This window comes from Lithobates pipiens, unplaced genomic scaffold (assembly GCF_037356315.1).
Source record: "Lithobates pipiens isolate NorthernLeopardFrog02 unplaced genomic scaffold, aLitPip1_a1.2 Scaffold_18, whole genome shotgun sequence".
Lineage (NCBI taxonomy): Eukaryota > Metazoa > Chordata > Amphibia > Anura > Ranidae > Lithobates > Lithobates pipiens.
Window position 1 is genome coordinate 366,898,770 of NW_027507758.1, and position 23,207 is coordinate 366,921,976.

At 40.7% G+C, this 23,207-nt stretch overlaps 1 protein-coding gene across 4 annotated transcripts in view; it reads right to left on the reverse strand.

The window, feature by feature from the left end:
• Positions 1–1,889: 1,889 nt before the first annotated feature.
• LOC143988218 (titin-like) overlaps positions 1,890–23,207 on the reverse strand; it is a 171,306-nt gene continuing 149,988 nt past the window's right edge. For all 4 annotated transcript variants that reach the window (XM_077487613.1, XM_077487614.1, XM_077487615.1 and 1 more), the window contains 8 exons: positions 21,181–21,444; positions 16,549–16,812; positions 15,575–15,838; positions 14,080–14,340; positions 11,489–11,749; positions 8,311–8,574; positions 2,725–2,798; positions 1,890–2,635 (listed from right to left, as the gene is read on the reverse strand). In XM_077487613.1, coding sequence (XP_077343739.1) covers positions 2,555–2,635; positions 2,725–2,798; positions 8,311–8,574; positions 11,489–11,749; positions 14,080–14,340; positions 15,575–15,838; positions 16,549–16,812; positions 21,181–21,444 — 1,733 coding nt within the window. In that variant the 3' untranslated portion in view covers positions 1,890–2,554. The remainder of the gene's footprint in view (positions 2,636–2,724; positions 2,799–8,310; positions 8,575–11,488; positions 11,750–14,079; positions 14,341–15,574; positions 15,839–16,548; positions 16,813–21,180; positions 21,445–23,207) is intronic.

Genomic DNA, 23,207 nt, shown 5'->3' on the forward strand with positions numbered 1-23,207 from the left:
AAATTTCAAAAGCCAATATAAAGGAATAATAATGGTAAAAAAAAAGCACTTGTGGGTTTAACTAATCATTTCTATGGTATAATTTTCCTTTAACCACTTGAGATCCGCGCTATAGTCAATTGACGGCTACAGCGCGGATCTCCTTTTCCGGGACTACGTCTATTGACGTCGTCCCGTGCACGAGCGGCCTGCGAGCCCCCTGGGGGGCGCGCGCGGCGCGCTCTGTGATCGGCAAGTCTACGAGACTCGCCTGATCACCGATCCGTGCAAGGGGTCGATCCCGACCCCTTATCACGTGATCAGCTGTAAGCCAATGACAGCTGATCATGTGATATAACGGAGCCGGTAATCAGCTATTATTCCTCCTCGCGGAGGAAAAAAAAAAGCCGATCACCGGCGGCCGTGATCGGGACATCAGTCCCGATCATGGCCAGCACTGCTAGTGCCCACCTGCAACCCTGTCAGTGCCCACCTGCCCCCTGCCAGTGCAACAATAAAAAAAGTAAGTGCCCCCCATCAGTGCCACCCAGCAGTGCCCATAGTGCCACCCAGCAGTGCCCACAGTGCCACCCAGCAGTGCCCACAGTGCCACCCAGCAGTGCCCACAGTGCCACCCAGCAGTGCCACCCAGCAGTGCCCACAGTGCCACCCAGCAGTGCCCACAATCTGCCTTAACAAAGGTGCTGCACCTGTGCCACATATCCGTGCCCATCAGTGTCATCTACCAGTGCCCAGCAGTGCCGCCCATCAGTGCCCAGCAGTGCCACCTATCAGAGCCACCTATCAGTGCCACCTATCAGTGCCCATCAGTCCCATCTATCAGTGGTACCTATCCGTGCCACCCATCCGTGCCACCCATCTGTGCCACCCACCCATGCCATCTTTGCCCATCAGTGCTGCCTTATCTGTGCCCATCGGTGCTGCCTTATCTGTGCCTATTTGTGTCGCCTTAACTATGCCTATCAGTGCCCACCAGTGCAGCCTATCAGTGCCCACCAATGCAGCCCATCAGTGCCCACCAGTGCAGCCTATCAGTGCCGCCTCATCAGCGCACTTCAATGAAGGAGAAAAATGACCCGTTTGCAAAATTTTATAACAAACTTTTAAACATGATTTTTTTTTTTTTTTTGCATCTTTTTTTGTTTGTTTAGCAAAAAATAAAACTCCGAGCTGGAATTAAATACCTCCAAAAGAAAGCTCTATTTGTGGGAAAAAAATGATAAAAATTTCATTTGTGTACAATGTTGTGTGCCCGCGCAATTGTCATTCAAAGTGCATCAGCGCTGAAAGCTTAAAATTGCTCTGGGACTGAGGGGGGTTTAAGTGCCCAGTAAGCAAGTGGTTAAGGGGGGCATGGCAGGGGGTGTTTCTTATGCCTACATACTTTTACTAATAGAAGTCCCTCGTTTCCATGTCACAAATTTGGGAGGTCTGCTAATGTATGGCACAGCATACAATCTGGTTTGTGGTATGTTGTGCTGTATCATTAAAATGAAGAAATGTGCAGGTCCAGAAACAGTCAGTGGAAAGAACATGGTACAGTGGCAGTCAGGGGTGAAGCAGGCAGGTGCAGTGGTGGTCTATGGAGAAGAGCATGGTACAGCAAAATCTTGTGGAGAAGAGTGTGAGTGTAGTGACAGTCAGAGGAGAAGAGTCATTGTAATAGCAGTCAGAATAGAAGTGCAGCACAGTGGCCAGTGGAAAAGTGTGTTTGTGTAGTGGCAGTCAGTGGAGAAGAGCCTGGTACATTAGCAGACAGTAAAGAGGTTTACAGATGCAATGTCAACAATACAAGTCCACACTAAACAGCCTTGTGGCTCTTGGTTTCCAAGACATTGAGAAACAATGGATTCTCACATTAATAAAGCTATTAGAGAAAAACAATGAGCTGACAGGTGTATTTTTTTTTTATTGTTTATTTGTACATTATAAATGTAATGTTAAATTAAAATACATGACTATCAATCATACAATCCAAGGCTCCATGCACACTAGCGTTTTTTTAAGCTGTTATTAGCATGTTTTTTTTCTGCTCCTAATAGTGTTCATGCCCACTACTTTTGACTATTAGTGTTTTTTGAGTTTCAACATCTAGGAGCAGAAAAAAAAAGTTTTTGTAGAGTTTCCTGAAGCGTTTTTTCCAGCAGAAACGCTCTTAAACGTTGCTAAATGCTCCTAAGCGCTACTAATAGCTTTTTTGAGCTTTTTCATTTTCCTTTTACTGCAAAAATGCTAACACTCCTAAACCATTGCTAACACGCTACTACAAAAATCTATTACCAGTGGTTTTTATCCAGCATTTTTTCTAGCGTTTTTTTTTTTAGCTTAAAGGACACTTGTGTGCATGGAGCCTAAATATCATTTGTAGAGGAATAAAATAAAAAAAACAGGACATTCTGTTTAAAAGTTTATGCTTCATTTATAAAATGTAAAGTCCTTTAATACTTAAGTGGAAAACTTTTATTTTTTCCATGATTTCCTGAGTTTTCAGAATGTTTCAGTGCTTCATTGAAGACATTTGTGACATTGTATCCAATGTTTGTATGTGCTACTGCTAACTGACGATTTTCTGTACTTTTTTAATGACAGCTGTCACATTCTGTTTTGGAAAACTGGCTTGAAGTTTTTCGTTTATCTATAAGAAAATAGACAATGTAACTACCAGTTCATTTTACAAAAGCATTTCATTACATTTAAACAAATAATATGTGTATCATATCTTACCAGGTTAACGATTAAGATTTCACTATCTGAAGCGCTTGATCGGTAACTTAAAGAAACAATAAAACTAATGGAATCTGCAATAAATAAGAAAAAATAAAAATGGTAAATCAGACAGGATTGGTGGTGACATAAAGTTATTGTTTTTTCTGAGCAGTGGGATGTAGGACGTCATAGGAATGTAATATGACTGATTTAGATAACATGATAATGAAAAATGCAAAATTATGTTAAAGTGATTCTAAAGTCAGAAGGTTTTTTTTACCTTAAAGTGATACTAAGGTCTCATTTTCTTTTGTTAAAAATAACAAACCTTTTGCATGTATGCAGATGATGTTTTGATGTTTATTACTAACCCTCATGTCTCTCTTCCCAATCTTTTCTTGACTCTCTCTCATTTTGCGAAAATCTCTGGCCTGTCCATTAATGTGTCTAAATCTGTAGCCCTCCCTATAGGCTTTACACCCAATGATTTGGCCCTTATTAAACTAAACTACTCATTTACCTGGGCCTCCACCCACATTTCTTATCTGGGGGTTGGTCTTCCCAGTAATTTCGGGGACCTCTTTGGGGTCAATTATCCCCCACTGATTAGCAAACTTAAAAACACCCTGAGAAGTTGGCTCTCTTTACGTATCCCCTTTATAGGTCGAATCACTGCCCTCAAAATGGTCATCCTACCCAGGTTGCTATATCTATTTCGCTCTCTACCGGTTAAGCTTCCCAAGAGCTTTCTCCTTGGCCTTCAGTCACATTTCAATAGATTTATTTGGAACAGTAGACCTCCCAGGTTTGCGAGAGGGGTACTCTATAGATCTATGAAAAATGGTGGTCTGGGGGTACCTCAGATTTGGTTATACTACCTTGCCTGTAGATTTACTCAGCAGGCACAGTGGTCGATCCCTAATTCTAAAGTCCCCTGGGTGAGGTTTGAGGGTGACTCGATCACTCCACTCTATCTCCCCGGCCTTATGTGGTCAACTAATCATCCCCTCCTGACTCTAACCACGCGCAACACTATAGTGGCGGATTGCCTCCAACTGTGGCACCGCTTCAAGCAGAGATACGACACCACCCTGGGGCGCTCTTTAGGGGCCTCCTTCCTGGGTGACCCTAGGTTCCCCCCGGCTTATCTCCATCCGGAATCTTTTGATATCTGGGTCCGTTGTGGGCTTACCCAGTTGAAAGACTTTGTGACGGGCTCTGGCTTTGTTCAATTTTCGACTCTGCAGGCCCAGCACCAACTCCCAGACTCTGAATGCTATAGATACTTGCAGATCCGCCACTTCTTCCTCTCCCGGTACGGACTCCGTCCTCGAGCACAGCTCACTGTCTTTGAAGACGTGTGTTTCAATTTCCCACGACAAAAGGGATTGATCTCTCTGATGTATAGGTCCCTTGAGGGACATTCGGAGTGCCAGTCCCTTCGATATAGAGCTTGCTGGGAGGAGGAGTTGGCTCTGGAGACGGGAGTGGTGGATTGGGAGGATGGTTGGAACAACATGCGCAAATGCACCAGATCCCTAACTGTTAGGGAGACGGCCATCAAGGTCCTCACTAGGTGGTACTACACCCCGGTACGTTTGCACCAGATTTATCCCCTTACTTCCCCCAACTGTTTCAGAGGGTGCAATCATCCTGGCTCCTTTATACACATTTTCTGGGATTGTGACTTCATTCGCCCTGTTTGGCAAGAGGTCCTGAGGCTGGTGGATGGTTTCGCGGGCTGAACACTGTCCCTCTCTTATCATCACTGTCTCCTATTCCAGACCCCCCCCGACACCCCTAAACATTTTATAAGACTAGTGCACTCTATCTGTGTTGCTGTACTGTGGACTATTGCTCTTCACTGGAAGTCCCCGTCTATACCTTTAGCACAGGTTCTCACTCGTATCGATCAGGTAATGCTGTCTGAAAAGATCTTTCACACTCTACATGACACTGAACACATCTATGACCTTAAATGGAACCCATGGTTCCTGTTTCGTCTACAGAAGTGATCGCACCTTAGGTTTTTCCTTTTGCTTCTCCTTTCTATTTGCTTTTTCTCCTCTTTTTCCTTAGTTTCTCTCTGCTCTCCCTCCCCCTTCTCCCTGTCATGATCTTTCTTTCCTAATTGGGTTATGATGGTCAGCTCGTTTAACTTGTCATTCTCGTTACTATTATGATTGATGGTTGTAATATGAGACCCATACAGTGTATCATTTATCTATGTTTGTTCCTGCAGGGTTCTGTTATGTGATTATTACCTTTTGGTAACCTGGTCTTCCAACATTTTCTGCCAATGCTGAAATATGTTTCTTTTTGCTGACTTTGTATTTCTGTTAATAACTTTAATAAAACCTTTTTTGAAAAAAAAAAAAACAAAAAAAAAAAAAAAAAAAAACAAACCTGTTACACTTACCTCCTCTGTGCAGGGGTTTTACACAGAGCAGCCCAGATCCTCCTTGGTTCCCTCATTGGCACTCCTGGCCCTTCCCTTCTGTTGAGTGCCCCCACAGCAAGCAGCTTGCTATGGGGGCACCCAAGCCGAGCCACAGCTCCCTGTGTCCATTCAGACACGGTGTCCCATTGGCTCGCTGGCTTTGATTTACAGCCGAGGGAGCCAATGGCACCACACTGCTGTTCCAGCCATTGGGGAGGCAGAATCCCGGGCAGACGAGTCTCTTGTGAAACATTGCTGGATAGAGATGTGGCCCGGGTAAGTTTTAGGGGGCTGCTGCACATAGAAGGCTTTTTATCTTAATGGATAGAATCCAATTAGATAAAAAAACCTTCTGCCTTTACAACCAATTTAATGCATTCCTCATGGGTTCAAACAAAGCAGTGGAAGCCATTGCTGTCAATCAAAGCCATTGAGGAGGGTGCAGGGGGTGGGACTGAGACACAGTCTGTGTGTCTTATGCAGTTTTCCTATGGGAGGCCCACAGTGGTGGGGGGGGGGGGGTGGGGTGGGGTGGGAGCCTAGAGCACCAGTGCAGGACCTGAGAAGAGTAAGGTCAGGGCTGCTCTGTGCAAAACCATTGCACAGAGTAGGTAAGTATGACATGTTTGTTATTTTCAAAAAATAAAAGGGGGGCCTTTAGAATCTCTGTAATATATTAGTATGTAAGAGCTGACTAAATCTATAAAAACTAAAATGTTAAAAAAATATAGGCTATGCATTGCTCAAAATTTTTGAACAGTGCAGGCAATGTGGGTATAACTTTTAAAAATCTGGTTGTGTCCAAGATATGAATGACTAAGCAGGGGAAATGATCCTAAGTCTAATGAGGATAGGCAAATCACAGAGATCTGCCCATGAATGATACTCCTTATTCCTGTTGACAATAGTCAAGGCCAGTCTCTTGCCAAGAAGGAATAAGGGTGACAATTGCTAGAGGAAGGTATAAAATCTCATTTGCCTAATCCCTTCATAACCTAGCTTCCCAGGCCAAACAAAGCATTGTCTGTTAAATTGACAATAACTCTATTGTGTTGATACTGAGGTCTGAAGGACACCAAAACTGAGTGGCGAATAAGGTGTTGTCCTGAGCATTTGCAGCTCTGCAACATTTTATACTATTCAAAGTTAAAGGATTTCATTAACCTAAGGCCCCTTTCACACTAGTTGTCCAATCAAGTCAGGTGGACCAGATCCGACCTTCCATTCTCCTCTAAGGAGCGGCAAGTGTAAATGGACTTGGGTCAGTTTACATCGGCTTATATCCAATCTAGTCCTTTACACTAAAAAGAGACAGATGGAGATTTGATCCCCTTTATCTGGGTTGATCAGATCAGGTGGCAGATGGGTGTAAATGGACAGGTGGTATGCCTGCTCAGCAGGTATCAGGGGACAGATCCCCCTCTGAGCAAGTGGACTCCTGGCATAGTCCACTTTGTTTGAAAGGGGCCTATCAGGTATTTAAATTCCAGTATAACCATCAAAGTAATCCACCGATCACTAAACTACAAAGGGATTTTTTTAAACTGCCAGCAATCTAAACAATTATTATCAATACTTAAAATACTGTAAAACCTCTTAAGAGTCAAATAGCCATCATAACTATCATCAAAAGCATTGTCTGAAAAAACAGATGCATTTTAATGAGCCTATCATAAGTTCTGTTAGCAGAACAAAAACAGGATCCAATCGGGTTCAGAACTAATTTAGCCTGCAGTTGAGAGAATAAACATTCAAAGTCTGGCTGTATGTCGCCGTCGTAAAGCCATTTAGCAGTTCTGTATTTGAGGACTTGCAGAATCTGACCTAGAAATTACCTATTCCGTTCCCAACATCCACGTGAAAATTCATAACTTCTGATATGATTCAATTATGTTAATGTTAATCATACCCAAAAAATATACAGGGATGACGAGACTAAATACGCCTACACTGTATTGTGAGGCACATGGGCAAAGAAGACACATTATCACTTTTTAGGAGCCAAAAAATACATACAGCAAGATTAGTCTTGTTAAAATCATTAGAACTGTATGCATAATAAACCACGAGTTGCTTTAATGTAGCGTGTGATCATTGAGAAATATTGATACAGTATAAACACTGCATCTAAAGGAGGGTGTGCTGACTTCTATGAACACATCCACACCCATCAGCCCCACCTCAGAACCTTTGATTGGACATATAACTTCTTATGTAACAGCCCTCCTCAGGGACCATAAAAAGCAGGTGGAGCTATAGCTTGGGAGCTTTCCATTTTCCACCAAACTATGCATATAGGAAAAAGTCATTCTGAGGACAGGTCCCCAGGTTACGCGGACTGAATGTCTGCCGGTGTCCCGAAATCGTGTCATGGAGCAGCAGAACGGGGAGATGCCTATGTAAACAAGGCATTTTTCTGTTCTGTGTAGTGACATGACAGAAATATACAGCTTCCTGTCAGCGGGAGCAGTGAACGCTGTCATGTCAGTGGTAGCCCATCCCCCCACAGTTAGAATCACTCCCTAGGACACACTTAACCCCTTGATCGCCCCCTAGTGTTTAAGCCCTTCCCCGGCAGTGTGATATACACAATAATCAGTGCACTTTTATTGCACTGATTGCTGTATAAATGACAATGGTCCCAAAATAGTGTCAAAAGTGTCTGATGTGCCCGCCATAATGTCGCAGTCATTATAAAAATCGCAAATCATGGACATTACTAATAAAAAATAATAATAATAAAAATGCCACAATCCCCTATTTTGTAGCCATTATAACTTTTGCGCAAACCAATCAATATACGCTTATTGTGATTTTTTTCACCAAAAATATGTAGAAGAATACATATCGGCCTAAACTGAGGAAAACATTGGGTTTTTTATATCTTTTTTGAGGATATTTATTGTAGCACAATGTAAAAAATATTGCTTTTTTTTCAAAATTGTCGCTCTTTTTTTGTGGTGATAAAATAACACCAAAAGAAAGCTCCAAGAAAAATTGTATTTCAAAGTGGTTTCTCAGCAAAATAAAGCATAAAGACATGGGTGGATGGGCGAGTTGGCTTTGAATATTAATAAATGAATTAAACAATGTTTTTGGTTTGTGGTGCCCAGATGCAGTGTACTTCCACTTTAACAAAAGTATATGTTAAATCTTGTACTTACTTGTTCGAGCAATGGTTGATACATTGTCTCCCTGTAATCTGGAATTATCAGTGAGAGCAAAGACCAGAAATTTGTAACTATTTCCAGGTTTTAAGTTACTAATAGTGATGTTATTTGCTGTAATGATTGATTGGAATGTTGAATTCTCCTCGATTAGGATCATATATGAACTGACATTTCCATCGGGTTTCTCCCAGCTCAGAGATATTGTATCTGTGGTGATGGTCTGTGGGAGTGGGGCCAAGTTCTTGACTGTTCCAGGCTCTGTGAAGAACAGAAAAATCTGTGGTAATCTTGCCATTTTTTACATTTTGTTTGAAAAAGCAATGTTTTTTTTTATACAATGTGGATTTCTCATACTATGGGTATCAAGTTTACTGGCTTTTAGGCCCTCTCACATGGCAAACCTCCATTCCACGTCAGAGAGGAATCTGTAAACAGATTCCCCCTGCTGAGTTGGATCATATTGGACATCCATGTTCATTCCAATTTTCCCTCCATGGAGGAAAAATTAACCTATGCAACCTCTATGGGTGGATGTGCATTAGTTTGCATCAGTGTTCATCTGATCCATTCTGTTTGGGTCTGCAAAACCAAAAAAACGAGGCAAACCTTTTTTAGGGTCATGATTTTGAATTGAGAATTGTATTCATATTTGGGAGTACCGCAACAAATTTGCACTTTACAACGTTAAACTTTATATATTAGTTATTTGTAACCACTGATGGTGATGCATATTTTTATTTATATTTGAGGCACAGTGATCTGTACAAATTGTTTAGCTTGGGCAGTGCTGAATTGATCTGCTAAGTGTTTTCCGCTTCTTAGAGGATATTTTTTGGTGCTTTATTATTTTGCACGAGTAGCACACACGCACTTTAATATAGTATTTATTCACTTTATTCGGGCAGAGCTGAGTTGATTGGCCCAGTGTCCGTTTGCCTCTAGCGATTTTTTTCACAGTGCACTTTATCTCTATTTTTTGCACTATTAGCACATACGCACTTTATTATTGGGTGGTTGTTTGATCATAGTGCAGCACTATCATTTATTGTACGGATCACTCAGTGCCGCCAAGATTCACATTTACTGGAGCACCTGGTATAAAAGTGGGTGTTGAAGATGACAACCCCTTGGCATAACTTCAACTATTTTTGACCGATGAGGTTATTGAAAAAATAGTTATGGAGACAAGCAACAAGCTGCTACGCATCGGAGGTTTTCAAGGAGCAGAAAGTGGGAACCAGTGACTAAAGAGGACATTTGGAAACTTCTGGGCCTAATAATTTTTCAGGGAGTGTTGGGGAAAGCAGTGGTATTGGCCAACCAATAAATTACTAGTCACTCCATTATTTGGCACAGTCATGTCGAAGTAAAAATTTTCCCTGATAATGAAGTATTTGTACTTTGAAAATAATGAAGAATTTGATGAAACTACTCATCCAGCACCAAAGCTCAAGAAGATTTGGGAGGTATATCAAATGATTCAGAAGAATTTCCAACGTAGCCATTGTGCCAGATAGAGACATCAGCATAGACGAACGTCTAATGACCTACAAGGGAAGACTCAGCTGGATACAATACATGGCATCAAAGAGAGCACGATTTGGCATAAAATCCTTCATGCTATGTGAATCGAGCACTGGTTCCATTTGGAATTCTGTCCTATTCACTGGGAAAGGAACCAAGTTCAACCCAAAATACAGTAATTATGGAATGCCAACATGTTCTGTTCTTTCACTGATTGAGCCAGTGCTAAATCAGGGCTATTGTGTAACTACAGACAACGTTTACACATCTCCTGAACTATATAAGTTCCTTCTACAGTACAAAACGGATGCCTATGGAACCATTAGGATTAACTGGCATGACATGCCACCAATCTTTGGCAATAGGAAGCTCAAGACAGGAGAGATGGTTGCCTGGCAGAAAGGCAAAATTATGGCACTGTGATGGCGTGACAAAAAAAAGTGTGCCTAATGAGTACAATTCATAACACATCCACTGTCATGGTACACACAAAAGGTGGGAAAGACATCATGAAACCACAAGTAGTGATAGACTACAACAACACCATGGAAGGTGTTGACAGAGCAGACCAGGCAATGACATTTTATCCAGCAATGAGAAAGCAAAAAAAAGTATTGCAAGAAGATCTTCAGGCATCTTCTTGAGCAATGCTTGGGGAATGCCTAGATTCTGTTTAGAAAAAAGAGTGACAAGCCTGTGGTTCATGCTGAATTTGTTTGGAAAGTTGCCCAACTGATCTCTCTGAACCACCAAACAACAATGGCTGTGAATAGAGCTGGACGTCATGCTGCTGGCGTTGTCAACCAGAATACCTGACTGGTCGTCACTTCATGGACCAAATCCCACCCCACCAACTGAAAAAAAGTCAGCACCCACAAGGATGTGCGTGGTTTGTTGCTCAAAGCGTGATGACAGTGGAAGGAAACCAGGTTCTATTGTCCTGATTGCGACGTTGGACTTTGTGCAGTCCCATGTTTCAAAATTTATCATACCCAGGATGTTTACTGAAGCAATATGACTAGTAATATTGCACCCTTGTTTGGACAAAAAAATGTTCAGTGTTTTTGATTTGGGATCATATTATTGACTAAAATGTATTGAATAAAATGTATTATTATTATATTATTATTTGTTATTATTTATAGTTATTTATTATATAATAATTTATGATTTTATGTTTCAAACTTTATCATACCTGGAATGTCTACTAGACTTTGTTTTGAACGGATTTAAGCGCATTATTCCTAAGAATCACAGGCCCACAATTTAAAACGACAAATTTCCATGCAAAACAATTGTACCGCTTTCAGCATCAAAAATCTGACATAATCATACAGTCAGGAAGGTTAATGACTGGATAATTGAAGGCAACAGAGCTTTATTTAATTTGCTACTCTCTGGGAAAACTTCCCATGCAAAGTAAACAGTCTATTTGAGCTAATTCTTTGCATGTCATAATGCAAAAAGCAAACAATCCAGAATACAAACAGCTGTGAGACCTCACACAATGACTTTCCATTATTAAATCATTCATCATCTAGTCATAAAGTCAAAAAATGTTTTTTATTTGCCAACTGATCTGATAAACGCTGAATATTTTTTGATACTGCCAAATCATAATTAGCTGTCTATTCCCATTGACACTTACTTGTGTATTTAACTACTAGAGAGCTGTCTCCTTTTATGCTTCCTCCAGCAAGGGCAGAGACCAGGAAGGTGTAATAATTGCCAGGTGTCAGATTCTGTATGGTAAAAGATGTCGTGGGACTGGGCACAATTACACTGAAAGATGAATTTTCCAGGATCTGGATCTGGTAGGAACTTGCATTTCCAGTAGGTGGTAGCCAGCTCAGAGATAGAGAAGTGATGGTGATATTGGACGCTGTAAGACTTTGTACTTTTTCAGGTGCTACAAACAAATTAGAGTAGTTTAGTATAAAGTATCTCAGCTAAGTTGACTTATTATTCTTAAGATTACATAAACACGGTATGAAACATATGGGCTTAATGCCTGGACAATATGAAAAAAGCTGTCATCAGTACATTGAAGCAGTTCTACAGCCTTGAGCTTTTATTTTTAACCTAAATACATGTACGTTACGGTAAAAAAAAATCTGTTGTAGAGAGTACCCTCAGCCCCCCCCCCCCCCCCCCCCCATATTTACCTGAGCCTGATATTGATCCAGCCATGTGCATTCAAGCAGCTGTCTTTCCTGGCTCTGTCCTTCCTCACTGAGCAGATTAATAGCAGTGGCAGCCATTGGCTCCTGCTCCTATCAATTAAATCCTATGACGAGGGATCAGGGGGTTGGATCTGAGCCTCACTGTCTGTGTCAATAGACAGACAGCATGGCTCGGGAACGAGCCTGCACAAGTGCCCCAATAGAAATCTGATTTCTATGGGGCACTCAGTGAGGGGGAGAAGCCAGGAGTTCCGGTGGGGGGTCCCAAAAATCAGGCCTGCTCTGTGCAAAACTATTTCACAGAGCAGGTATTTATGACATGTTTGTTAGCCACGTAGGACCCCTTCACGGGGCATGTGTGACTCTGAACATTGCACTTGTTCTTTTGTGATGTGACTTCTGCAATAAAAGCTTTGGACTGCAATTGAAGTTGCATGGTGTACTGGTGAGTATTGATGTTTGTTAATTTAACTAAGGAAAATGGAAGCTTTATTATCACTTTAAAACCATAGCCTGTCCTTAAATAATGAGCCTATACTTTACAAACAGTTCCAACTGATTTGGTTGATATCAGTCCTATGCGACAGGGCAAAGAGAAGAAATTTAGAAAATAAAGAAATGCATATGGAAAAATATAATAGCTAAACAATAGGCTCAATTAACAAAGCTTTATCACAAGGAAAAGGCTTTCTCATTTAGCCAGTGAACTTCCCACATCTTATTGAATTTGAATCTTATTGGTGAAAACAATTGTCACTCTTTTAAAATGACGTATACTTATCCTGGTGCTTTAGCTTTGTGAGTTGAATATAATGTTATTAAAACAGAACTAAAGTTTCTCTGTAATTCACTGTGAGCAGGCAGGCTCTTTTTTGCAGAAAAAGACATGCAGTATCTCTTCTGCAATAAAACACACCTACTCTGCTGTTCATGGTGATCCCCAGCATGTAAACTGAGCTGCGCATGCACAACTCAGCTTACAGTGGCCAGCCCGAACCTTAAGTGCTGGGATGGCTAACTCCTGTGCATGCACAGTAGAGACATCATCCAATGCCGGCCAATGAAGATAGCAGAAAGCCAGCACACAGCAGAAGATGTTGGTGCTGGCAAGGGATGGGGACTGTTGAAGGAAAGGTTTCCCTCCCTTTAGTTCTACTTTAAACTGATCTTATCATTAAAGATTACTATCTCCTTCTGATTGACAGTAGGCAGTTCCATAGCCAACAGCAAGTTCTTTTTTTGGCTATGGAATTTGCCCACTGCCTGCTGTCTGCCTGCAGACAAGAAGAGATGGCCTGATTGGAAACTAGTGTCTCGGAATCCCTATCAGGCTCTGCCTACCCAGCTACAAAACTTCTCAACCACTGAGCTGTCTGCGTGCCAACTGTAATGGTTGGGAAGGAGCTTAGCTGCACTGAGGATGAAGGCTATGTACCTTTTAGAAATGGTTGGAAACAGGCACATACATTTGGAGCAAGCACTGACATTTATCATGTAAAGGATCAACACAATTCTAAAGAGTGTTGTAGACACACTTTATGGACTTGCCAGATTATATGCATTAGTTCAAGTACTAAACATTAATATAAAAACATGTATTTTAACATATTTACTGCAGCTATAGGCTGTAAGTTGTCATTTTTTATATTCGAGAGAGAATCGTTGCACTTGTGATCTTCTCCTGACATATAAAACACATAGCGCATGATATTAAACATAATGAAATAGTCAAGATCAATAAGACACTATAAAAATACAAAACATATAATTATTTGATTTATATTCGCCAATTATCTGTGAGGGAAATTCTCCCCCCGGTTTCTGTCTCAGTGGCATAGCAGAAATCTACCAGCTAATTTAATAAAAAAGGAAAACAGAAAATAAACTGTGCTTGTGATAAAAGCAAATTACAACTGCAACAATCAAGTGAGATATTATATCATATAAAGAATGAATGAAAAAATATGTTGTGCTATATATTTTTTCATTCGTTAATTTAATAAAAAGCTAAATATCTGATCAATAGATTGAGTTGTACTTTCCCACAGACACTTACTTGTGTAGGTAACTGTCACAGCGCTGTTTCCTTTTATGCTGTTTCCTCCAAGGGCAGAGACCAGGAAGGTGTAATAATTGCCAGGTGTCAGATTCTGTATGGTAAAAGATGTCGTGGGACTGGGTACAATTACACCAAAAGTTGAATTTTCTATGATCTGGATCTGGTAGGAACTTGCATTTCCAGTAGGTGGTAGCCAGTTCAGAGATATAGAAGTGGTGCTGATATTGTAAGCTGTAAGACTTTGTACTTTTTCAGGTCCTACAAAAAAACATAGCAGTAGTTCAGTGTAAAACCATTATTAGGAGGCTATGGTGAAATATGGAACCGTAAGAACACAGACACAGCACTTAATATCAGGCCGGAACGTAGACTACATTTTCAGGGCTACAAATTAGAGTAGTTGGATATAAAGTGCTTCAACTAAATTAATCCTTAATTCAAAAAATGTGTAAGCACAGTACAGGCATACCTCACTTTTAAGTACACAATGCTTTTTGTTTTTTTTTACTAAAGCTGGGAAGGGAAAATCAAGCTCACTTCTGCATAGAAACCAATGAGCTTCTAACCCCAGATTGTTCAATTAAGCTTTGGTAAAAAAACCTGGAGGCTCATTGGTTTCTATGTAGAAGTAGCCTGATTTTGCACTTCCCAGCTTTAGTAAATTAACCCCATTGTGTACTTAAAAGTGGGGTATGCCTGTACTAAAAATATAGGCTTAATGCCTGATTACTATTAGGATAATAACAGCAGTCATTGGTACATTAGTCTGTCCTTCAAACATAAGCCTATTCTTTACAAACAGATCCAAATTATTTTGTATCCATCCCAGGGAACAAGGCAAAGAGAAGAAAATTATAAAAATAAGCAACACATATGGAAAAATATTATAATTAAACATTTACCTCAATTCACAAAGCTTTGATACAAGGAAAACACTTTCTAATTGAGACACGCAAGTGAAATTTTCATATCTAATTGGACTTAGCTGAGCATAACTATCACTCCTATAAATTATTTATACTTAACCAGGTTCTTTAGCTTTGTGAGTTGAGTCTAATGTTAATAAAGTGGTTTGGTCGTGGGAAGACACCAATTTTCTAAATGTGTGTTCAGAGGGCTGTAGACGATTTTTATGAACTTCTCAGACTATATACACATTTTCAGGTAGTAAACATTAATATAAACATTTGTATTTAATAAAATGTACTACAGCTGTAGATTGTAAATTGTCATGTTTTATATTTGAGAGAAAATACATATGTTGTGATAGTCTTCTCCTAGACATACAAATCACATTGTGCATGACATAAAACATAATGGAACAGTCACTAGCAGTGAGGCATTATGCAATACAAGTTTTTATTGGCCAGCTATCAGTCTGGAGAAATTATTTTTCCTGTCCCAGTAACATAGCAGAAATCTATTAAATAATTTAATAAAATGCTAAATATCTGATCAATAGATTGAGCTGTCCTTTTCCACAGACACTTACTTGTGTAGTTAACTGTCACAGAGCTGTCTCCTTTTATGCTGTTTCCTCCAACAAGGGCAGAGACCAGGAAGGTGTAATAATTGCCAGGTATCAGATTCTCTATGGTAAAAGATGTGGTGGGACTGGGCACAATTACGCTGAAAGATGAATTTTCCAGGATCTGGATCTGGTAGGAACTTGCATTTCCAGTAGGTGGTAGCCAGCTCAGAGATAGAGCCATGGTGCTGATATTGGAAGCTGTAAGACTTTGTACTTTTTCAGGTCCTACAAACAAATTAGAGTAGTTTGGTATAAAGTAATTAAACTAAGTTGTAAAGGTAGAAGAATTTTTACCATAATACATTCTCTGCATTAAAGGTACCCCCCCCCCCCCCCCCATAACCTTCTGCATACTTACCTGAGTCCGTTTTAAATCCACTAAATCCATTAAATCCATTAAATCCGCTATGTCTGAAGCGACTTTCTTGGTTTTCTCTCTCTCCTCACTGGATTTTAAGGCAGCAGCTGGAGCTATTGGCTCCTGATGCATATGGAAATATATCATAGCTAGACAATAGTCTCAATTCACAAAGGCTTCACACAAAGATAAGCCTCTCTAAGACCCCTTTCACACTGATAATGCTTTTCAGGCAATTTAGCGCTAAAAATAACTCATGAAAAGCGCCTCTCAAGCCTCCCCAGTGTGAAAGCCTTAGTGCTTTCTCACTGGGGTGGTGAGCTTGCAGGGCCGAAAAAGAAGTCCTGCAAGCAGTGTCTTTGGGGTGGGCGGAAGGGTGTATAACCACCATCATGTTTTACTATTCATGAGAGTGAACATAATGAAACAGTCAAAAGCAGTGAAGCATTACAAAATACAAGTAGAACCTATAATTATTATATGACCAGTGACATAGCAGAAATCTACCAACTAATATATTAAAACGCTAAATATCTCCGATCAAGGGATTGAGTTGTACTTTCCCACAGACACTTACTTGTGTAGGTAACTGTCACAGAGCTGTCTCCTTTTATGCTGTTTCCTTCAACAAGGGCAGAGACCAGGAAGGTGTAATAATTGCCAGGTGTCAGATTCTGTATGGTAAAAGATGTCGTGGGACTGGGTACAATTACACTGAAAGATGAATTTTCCAGGATCTGGATATGGTAGGAACTTGCATTTCCAGTAGGTGGTAGCCAGCTCAGAGATAGGGAAGTAGTGCTGATATTGGAAGATGTAAGACTTTGTACTTTTTCAGGTCCTACAAACAAATTAGAGTAGTTTGGTATAAAGTAATTAAACTAAGTTGACTCTTAAAGTGGTTCTAAAGGTAGAAGAATTTTTAACGTAATGCATTCTCTGCATTAAGGTAACCCCCCCCCCGCCAAAAACCTCCTATATACTTACTAGACATGTGCAGAGTAAAATATTTTGTTTCAGAATTTCGTTTTCGTCCGAAAAATGTATTTCTTTAGTTACTCCCGAAATTCATTTTTATTTAGTTAGTTTTTCGTTCAAAAATTGCATTCATCTGAAAATCCACATGAATTACGGCCGAATCTGTCTTTAAAGGCTTATGGTGTCTGTCGAATGTATAAAGAAGATTCGACGGAGCTAGTATATAGCATACTTAGTGTGAACTTTAGAACCCTATTAAAGTCTATGGGACTCCAACGTTCAAAATCTAAAGTGCTCATTTTAAAGGCTAATATGCAAGTTACTGTCCTAAAAAGTGTTTGGTGACCTGGGTCCTGCCCCAGGGGACATGGATCAATGCAAACAAAAAGTTTTAAAAATGGACATTTTTTCGGGAGCAGTGATTTTAATAATGATTAAAGTGAAACAATAAAAGTGCAATATTCCTTTAAATTTCGTAGCTGGGGTTTGTCTATAGTATGCCTGTGAAGGGGCGCATGGTTCTGGTGCTTAGAACTGTCCCTGCACAAAGTGTCATTTATGCAGGAAAAAAAGTCCTTTAAAATCATTCACAGCTATTATGAATTGTCGGCTCCGTAATACAGAGAACACTCATTGAAAGTCATTGATAAAAAAAAAAAAAAAGCGTGGGGGTCCCCCAAATTCAATTACCAGGCCCTTCAGGTCTGGTATGGATATTAAGGGGAACCCCGCGTCAAATAAAAAATTTTTTACGTGGGGTTCCCCCTAAAAATCCATACCAGACCCTTTATCCGAGCACGCAACCTGGCAAGCCGCAGAAAAAGAGGGGGGACGAGAGAGCGGCCCCCTCCCTCCTGAACCATACCAGGCCACATGCCCTCAACATTGGGAGGATGCTTTGGGGGTCTGTGACCCCCTCAAAGCACCTTGTCCCCATGTTGATGTAGAGAAGGGCCTCATCCCCACAACCCTGGCCGGTGGTTGTAGGGGTCTGCGGGCGGGGGGCTTATCAGAATCTGGAAGTCCCCTTTAACAAGGGGACCCCCAGATCCCACCCCCCCTGTTTGAAATGGTAAGGGGGTACAAAAGTACCCCTACCATTTCACAAAGAAAGTGTAAAAAATAGTTAAATAAGACAAACACACTTTTTGAAAAATTCCTTTATTAAAAATAAAAACAAATAACAAAAAGATTCCAGCGGTGGTAATCCACTCCTGCTATCCAGCGATGGATGATATCTCTCCAGTGATGGCTGATCTGATCCAGTGCAGCGAATCCATCCATCTTCTGTCTCCACGGAGGAGACACTGCGGGGATCCCGGCGGCCTGACGTTTGTTATATACACTGCGGGGATCCCCCCAGGGTTGTGGGGATGAGGCCCTTCTCTACATCAACATGGGGACAAGGTGCTTTGAGGGGTCACAGACCCCCAAAGCATCCTTCCAATGTTGAGGGCATGTGGCCTGGTACGGTTCAGGAGGGAGGGGGGCGCTCTCTTGTCCCCCCCCTCTTTTCCTGCGGCCTGCCAGGTTGCGTGCTCGGATAAAGGGTCTGGTGTGGATTTTTAGGGGGACCCCACGTCAATTTTTTTTTAAATTTGACGCGGGGTTCCCCTTAATATCCATACCAGACCTGAAGGGCCTGGTAATTGAATTTGGGGGACCCCCACGCTTTTTTATGTATTTATTTATTTATTTTATCAATGACTTTCAATGAATGGTCTCTGTATTACGGAGCTGACAATTCATAATAGCTGCGAGTGATTTTAAAGGACTTTTTTTCCTGCATAAATGACACTTTGTGCAGGGACAGTTCTAAGCACCAGAACCATGCACCCCTTCACAGGCATACTATAGACACCCCCAGCTACAAAATTTAAAGGAATATTACACTTTTAGGGGCGGCACAGTGGTGAGGGGGCGGCACAGTGGTGTAGTGGTTAGCACTCTCACCTAGCAGTAACAAGGGTCGCTGGTTCAAATCCTCAACCACAACTCTACCTGCCTGGAATTTGCATGTTCTCCCTGTGCCTGCATGGGCTTCCGCTGGGTACTCCAGCTTCCCCCCACAATCCAAAGACATGCAGGTAGGCTAATTGGCTTCTGCCCAAAATTGGCCCTAGTATATGAATGGGGACCTTGGATTGTGGGCTCCTTGAGGGTAGGGACCAATGTGAGTGTGTAATGTACAGGGATAGGGACAACTGTAGACACTCAGGTTGAACTGGATGGACTGGTGTCTTTATTCAACCTTACTAACTATGAAACTATGAAACTTTTATTGTTTCACTTTAATCATTATTAAAATCACTGCTCCCGAAAAAACTGACGTTTTTAAAACTTTTTTTTGCATTGATACATGTCCCCTGGGGCAGGACACTTTTTAGGACAGTAACTTGCAGAATCTTTTCTCTCTGTCAAATCTTTTTTCTCTGTCGAATATTTCTATATAATCTTGGACTAATAGCGGTAAGGTCAGGCACATTCAACCACAGGTTCTATAGACACAGATTGTTATTGTCAGAGTCACGTCGAATCTCCTATTCTATATCGAACTGTTGTTACAAGGAAAACTAAAATAAAGCATTTATTTATGTTATGTTATTTATGGAAAATTGGGTCCGACGGATATTCCGACGGAATCAGTCCGATGCATACCACACACGGTCCGATAGGGTACATTCCGACGGATTCTCCGACAAGGGCTAATACTTACCTGAGTTCGATCTAAATCTAACGCTATGCCTGAAAGCAGTGACTTTCGTGGCTTTCTCTCTCCTCACTGGAGAATGAGGCAGCAGCTGGAGCTATTGTCAAAAACAGCCAGTGAGGAGAGAGAGTGGGGCAGAGCTGATTATGTATCAATGGACACACAGAGGGCACACAGAGGGCAGCTTGGGAGTGAACTCAAAAGAGAGAGCCCCTATATCAAGCAACTTGCTATGGGGATACACAACGGGATCGAGGAGTCAGAATTGCCAGTAGCAGACCCCAGAAGATGAGGATTAGAGCTGCTCTGTGCAAAACCATTGCATAGAGCAGGTAAGTATGACATGTTAACTACAAAATTCCTTTAGAATTGCTTTCATTCCAAAGATTGCACAAATATTGTACCAAATATTTGGTCTTAATTACTAGAGAATATTAGGATAAAACAAGCTATTCCCAGTGCATTAAGACCACAGCCCATCCTTCAAGACTGCATAAGCCTAATAAAAAGATCCAGCTATTTGTTAAATATCCATCCTTAGGGACAGGGAAAAGAAAAGAACATTAGAAAAATAATGAAAGCATGTGGAAATATATTATAGCTAGACAATTGTTTCAATTCACAAAGATTTGACACAAGAATAAGGCTCTCTAATTTACCCATATGAGTATAGTTTACACATCTTATTGGACTTAGCTAAAAATAACTGTCAATCTTTTAAAATGATGTATACTTATCCTGATGTTTTAGCTGTGTGTGTTAAGTCTAATATTTTTAAACTAATTTTGCCAATAAAGAGTACTATCCCCTTGTGATTGACAGTAGGCAGTTAGTCTGATAGCTAAGATCAGGCTGTTTTTTTCAGTATGATATATATCTACTGTCTGCTGCCAATCACAAGGAGAAAGATGACCTGAGAGGGAACTAGTGTCTCTGAATACTTATCAGGCTCTGCCCACCCAGCTATAAAATTCCTCGGTCACTGAGCCGTCTGTGTGGCACCTGTAGTGGTGAGGAGGGAGCTTAGCTGCACTGTGGATGGAGGGTATGTACCTGCTAAAAACTGTTGGAAACAGGTACATAAATTTGGAGTAAGCACTGATATTTATCATGGAAGGAACAACAAAATTTATAAAAGTGTTGTATACACTTTTTATAAATTTACAAAGACTATCTGCATTTTTTCAGGTAGTAAACATTATTTTAAAAATGTGTATTTTAATAAAATTTACTGCAGATATTAGTTGTAAATTGTCATATTTTCATATTCAAGAGAGAATATCTGTGTATTGTGATCTTCTTCTTCTAGACATACAAAACACATTGCTCATGACATAAAACAAAACAAAACTGTCAATAGTAGTGTGGTATTACACAATACAAGTAGAACCTACATCTGTTAGGGAAATTCTTCCTCTTGTTCCTGTCCCAGTGACATAGCAAAAATCTACCAGCTAATTTATTAAAACGCTAAAAATCTCTGATCAACAGATTGAGCTGTCCGTTCCCACAGACACTTACTTGTGTAGGTAACTGTCACACAGCTGTCTCCTTTTATGCTGTTTCCTCCAACAAGGGCAGAGACCAGGAAGGTGTAATAATTGCCAGGTATCAGATTCTGTATGGTAAAATTTGTTGTGGGACTGGGCACAATTACACTGAGAGATGAGTTTTCCAGCATCTGGATCTGGTAGGAACTTGTTTTTCCACTAGGTGGTAGCCAGTTGAGAGATAATGACATGGTGGTGATATCGTAAGCTGTAAGACTCTGTACTTTTTCAGGTGCTACAAACAAATTAGAAAAGTTTGGTAATAAGTAACTTACCTAATTTGACCCATAATTTCAAAGACTGCCCATACACATAGTACTAAATATTTGGTATTAGTGACCATGGAATGTTAGTATTTAACCACTTTCAGACCAGACCATTTTGCTGGTAAATGACCAGAGGTCTTTTTACAATTTGGCACTGTGCTGCTTTAACTGGTAATTTGCGCGGTCATGCAATGTTGTACCCAAACAAAATTTGCGTCGTTTTCTTCCCACAAATAGAGCTTTCTTTTGATGGTATTTGATTGCCTCTGCGATTTTTATTTTTTGCGATATAAATGGAAAAAGACCGCAAATTTTGAAAAAAAATGATATTTTCTAATTTTTGTTATTAGAAAAATCCAATAAACTCAATTTTAGTCATACATTTAGGCCAAAATGTATTCAGCCACATGTCTTTGGTAAAAAAAAAGTCAATAACTGTATATTTATTGGTTTGCGCAAAAGTTGTCACATCTACAAACTAAGGTATGTTTTCTGGAATTTACGCAGCTTTTAGTTTACGACTGCCTATCTCATTTCTTGAGGTGCTAAAATGGCAGGGCAGTACAAAACCCCCCCAAATGACCCCATTTTGGAAAGTAGACCCCCTAAGGAAATTGATAAGAGGCATGTTGAGCCCATTGAATATTTTATTTTTTTGCCTCAAGCGATTGAATAATTTTTTTTTTTTTTACACAAAGTAGACACCCCAAGCTATTTGCTGAGAGGCATGTTGAGTCCATGGAATATTTTATATTTTGCCACAAGTTGCGGGAAAATTACAAACTTAAATTTTTTTTTCACAAAGTTGTCACTAAATGATATATTGCTCACACATGCCATGGGCATATGTGAAATGACACCCCAAAATAAATTCTGCTGCTTCTCCTGAGTACGGGGATACCACATGTGTGGGATTTTTTGGGAGCCTAGCCGCGTACGGGGCCCCGAAAGCCAAGCACCGCCTTCAGGTTTTCTAAGGGCGTAAATATTTGACTTTACTCCTCACTACCTATTACAGTTTTGAAGGCCATAAAATGCCAAGATGGCACAAAACCCCCACAAATGACCCCATTTTAGAAAGTAGACACCCCAAGCTATTTGCTGAGAGGCATGTTGAGTCCATGGAATATTTTATATTTTGCCACAAGTTGCGGGAAAATTACAAACTTTTTTATTTTATTTATTTTTTTCACAAAGTTGTCACTAAATGATATATTGCTCACGCATGCCATGGGCATATGTGAAATGACACCCCAAAATAAATTCTGCTGCTTCTCCTGAGTACGGGGATACCACATATGTGGGACTTTTTGGGAGCCTAGCCGCGTACGGGGCCCCGAAAACCAAGCACCGCCTTCAGGCTTTCTAAGGGCGTTACAGTTTTGAAGGCCATAAAATGCCAAGATGGCACAAACCCCCCCCAAATGACCCCATTTTGGAAAGTAGACACCCCTAAATTTAGGGGTACACTAGTGAGACTAGGTAATAAATGGCGGGTGCCCTGAAACTATAAAAAAATAACTAACCAACCAGCGTCACCTGTAAAAGTTATATGGTGATCACTGGTGAAAGGGTTAACTAGGGGGCAATCAGGGGGCTTTATGCGGTAGTATATGGGGGTCCCTGGCGCTATAAAAAGCTGCGGCGAACCTAAATACCTACCTGCCTAACTAGCGTCACCTGTGACACTAATACAGCGATCAGAAAAATGATCGCTTATTAGGCTGGGTTC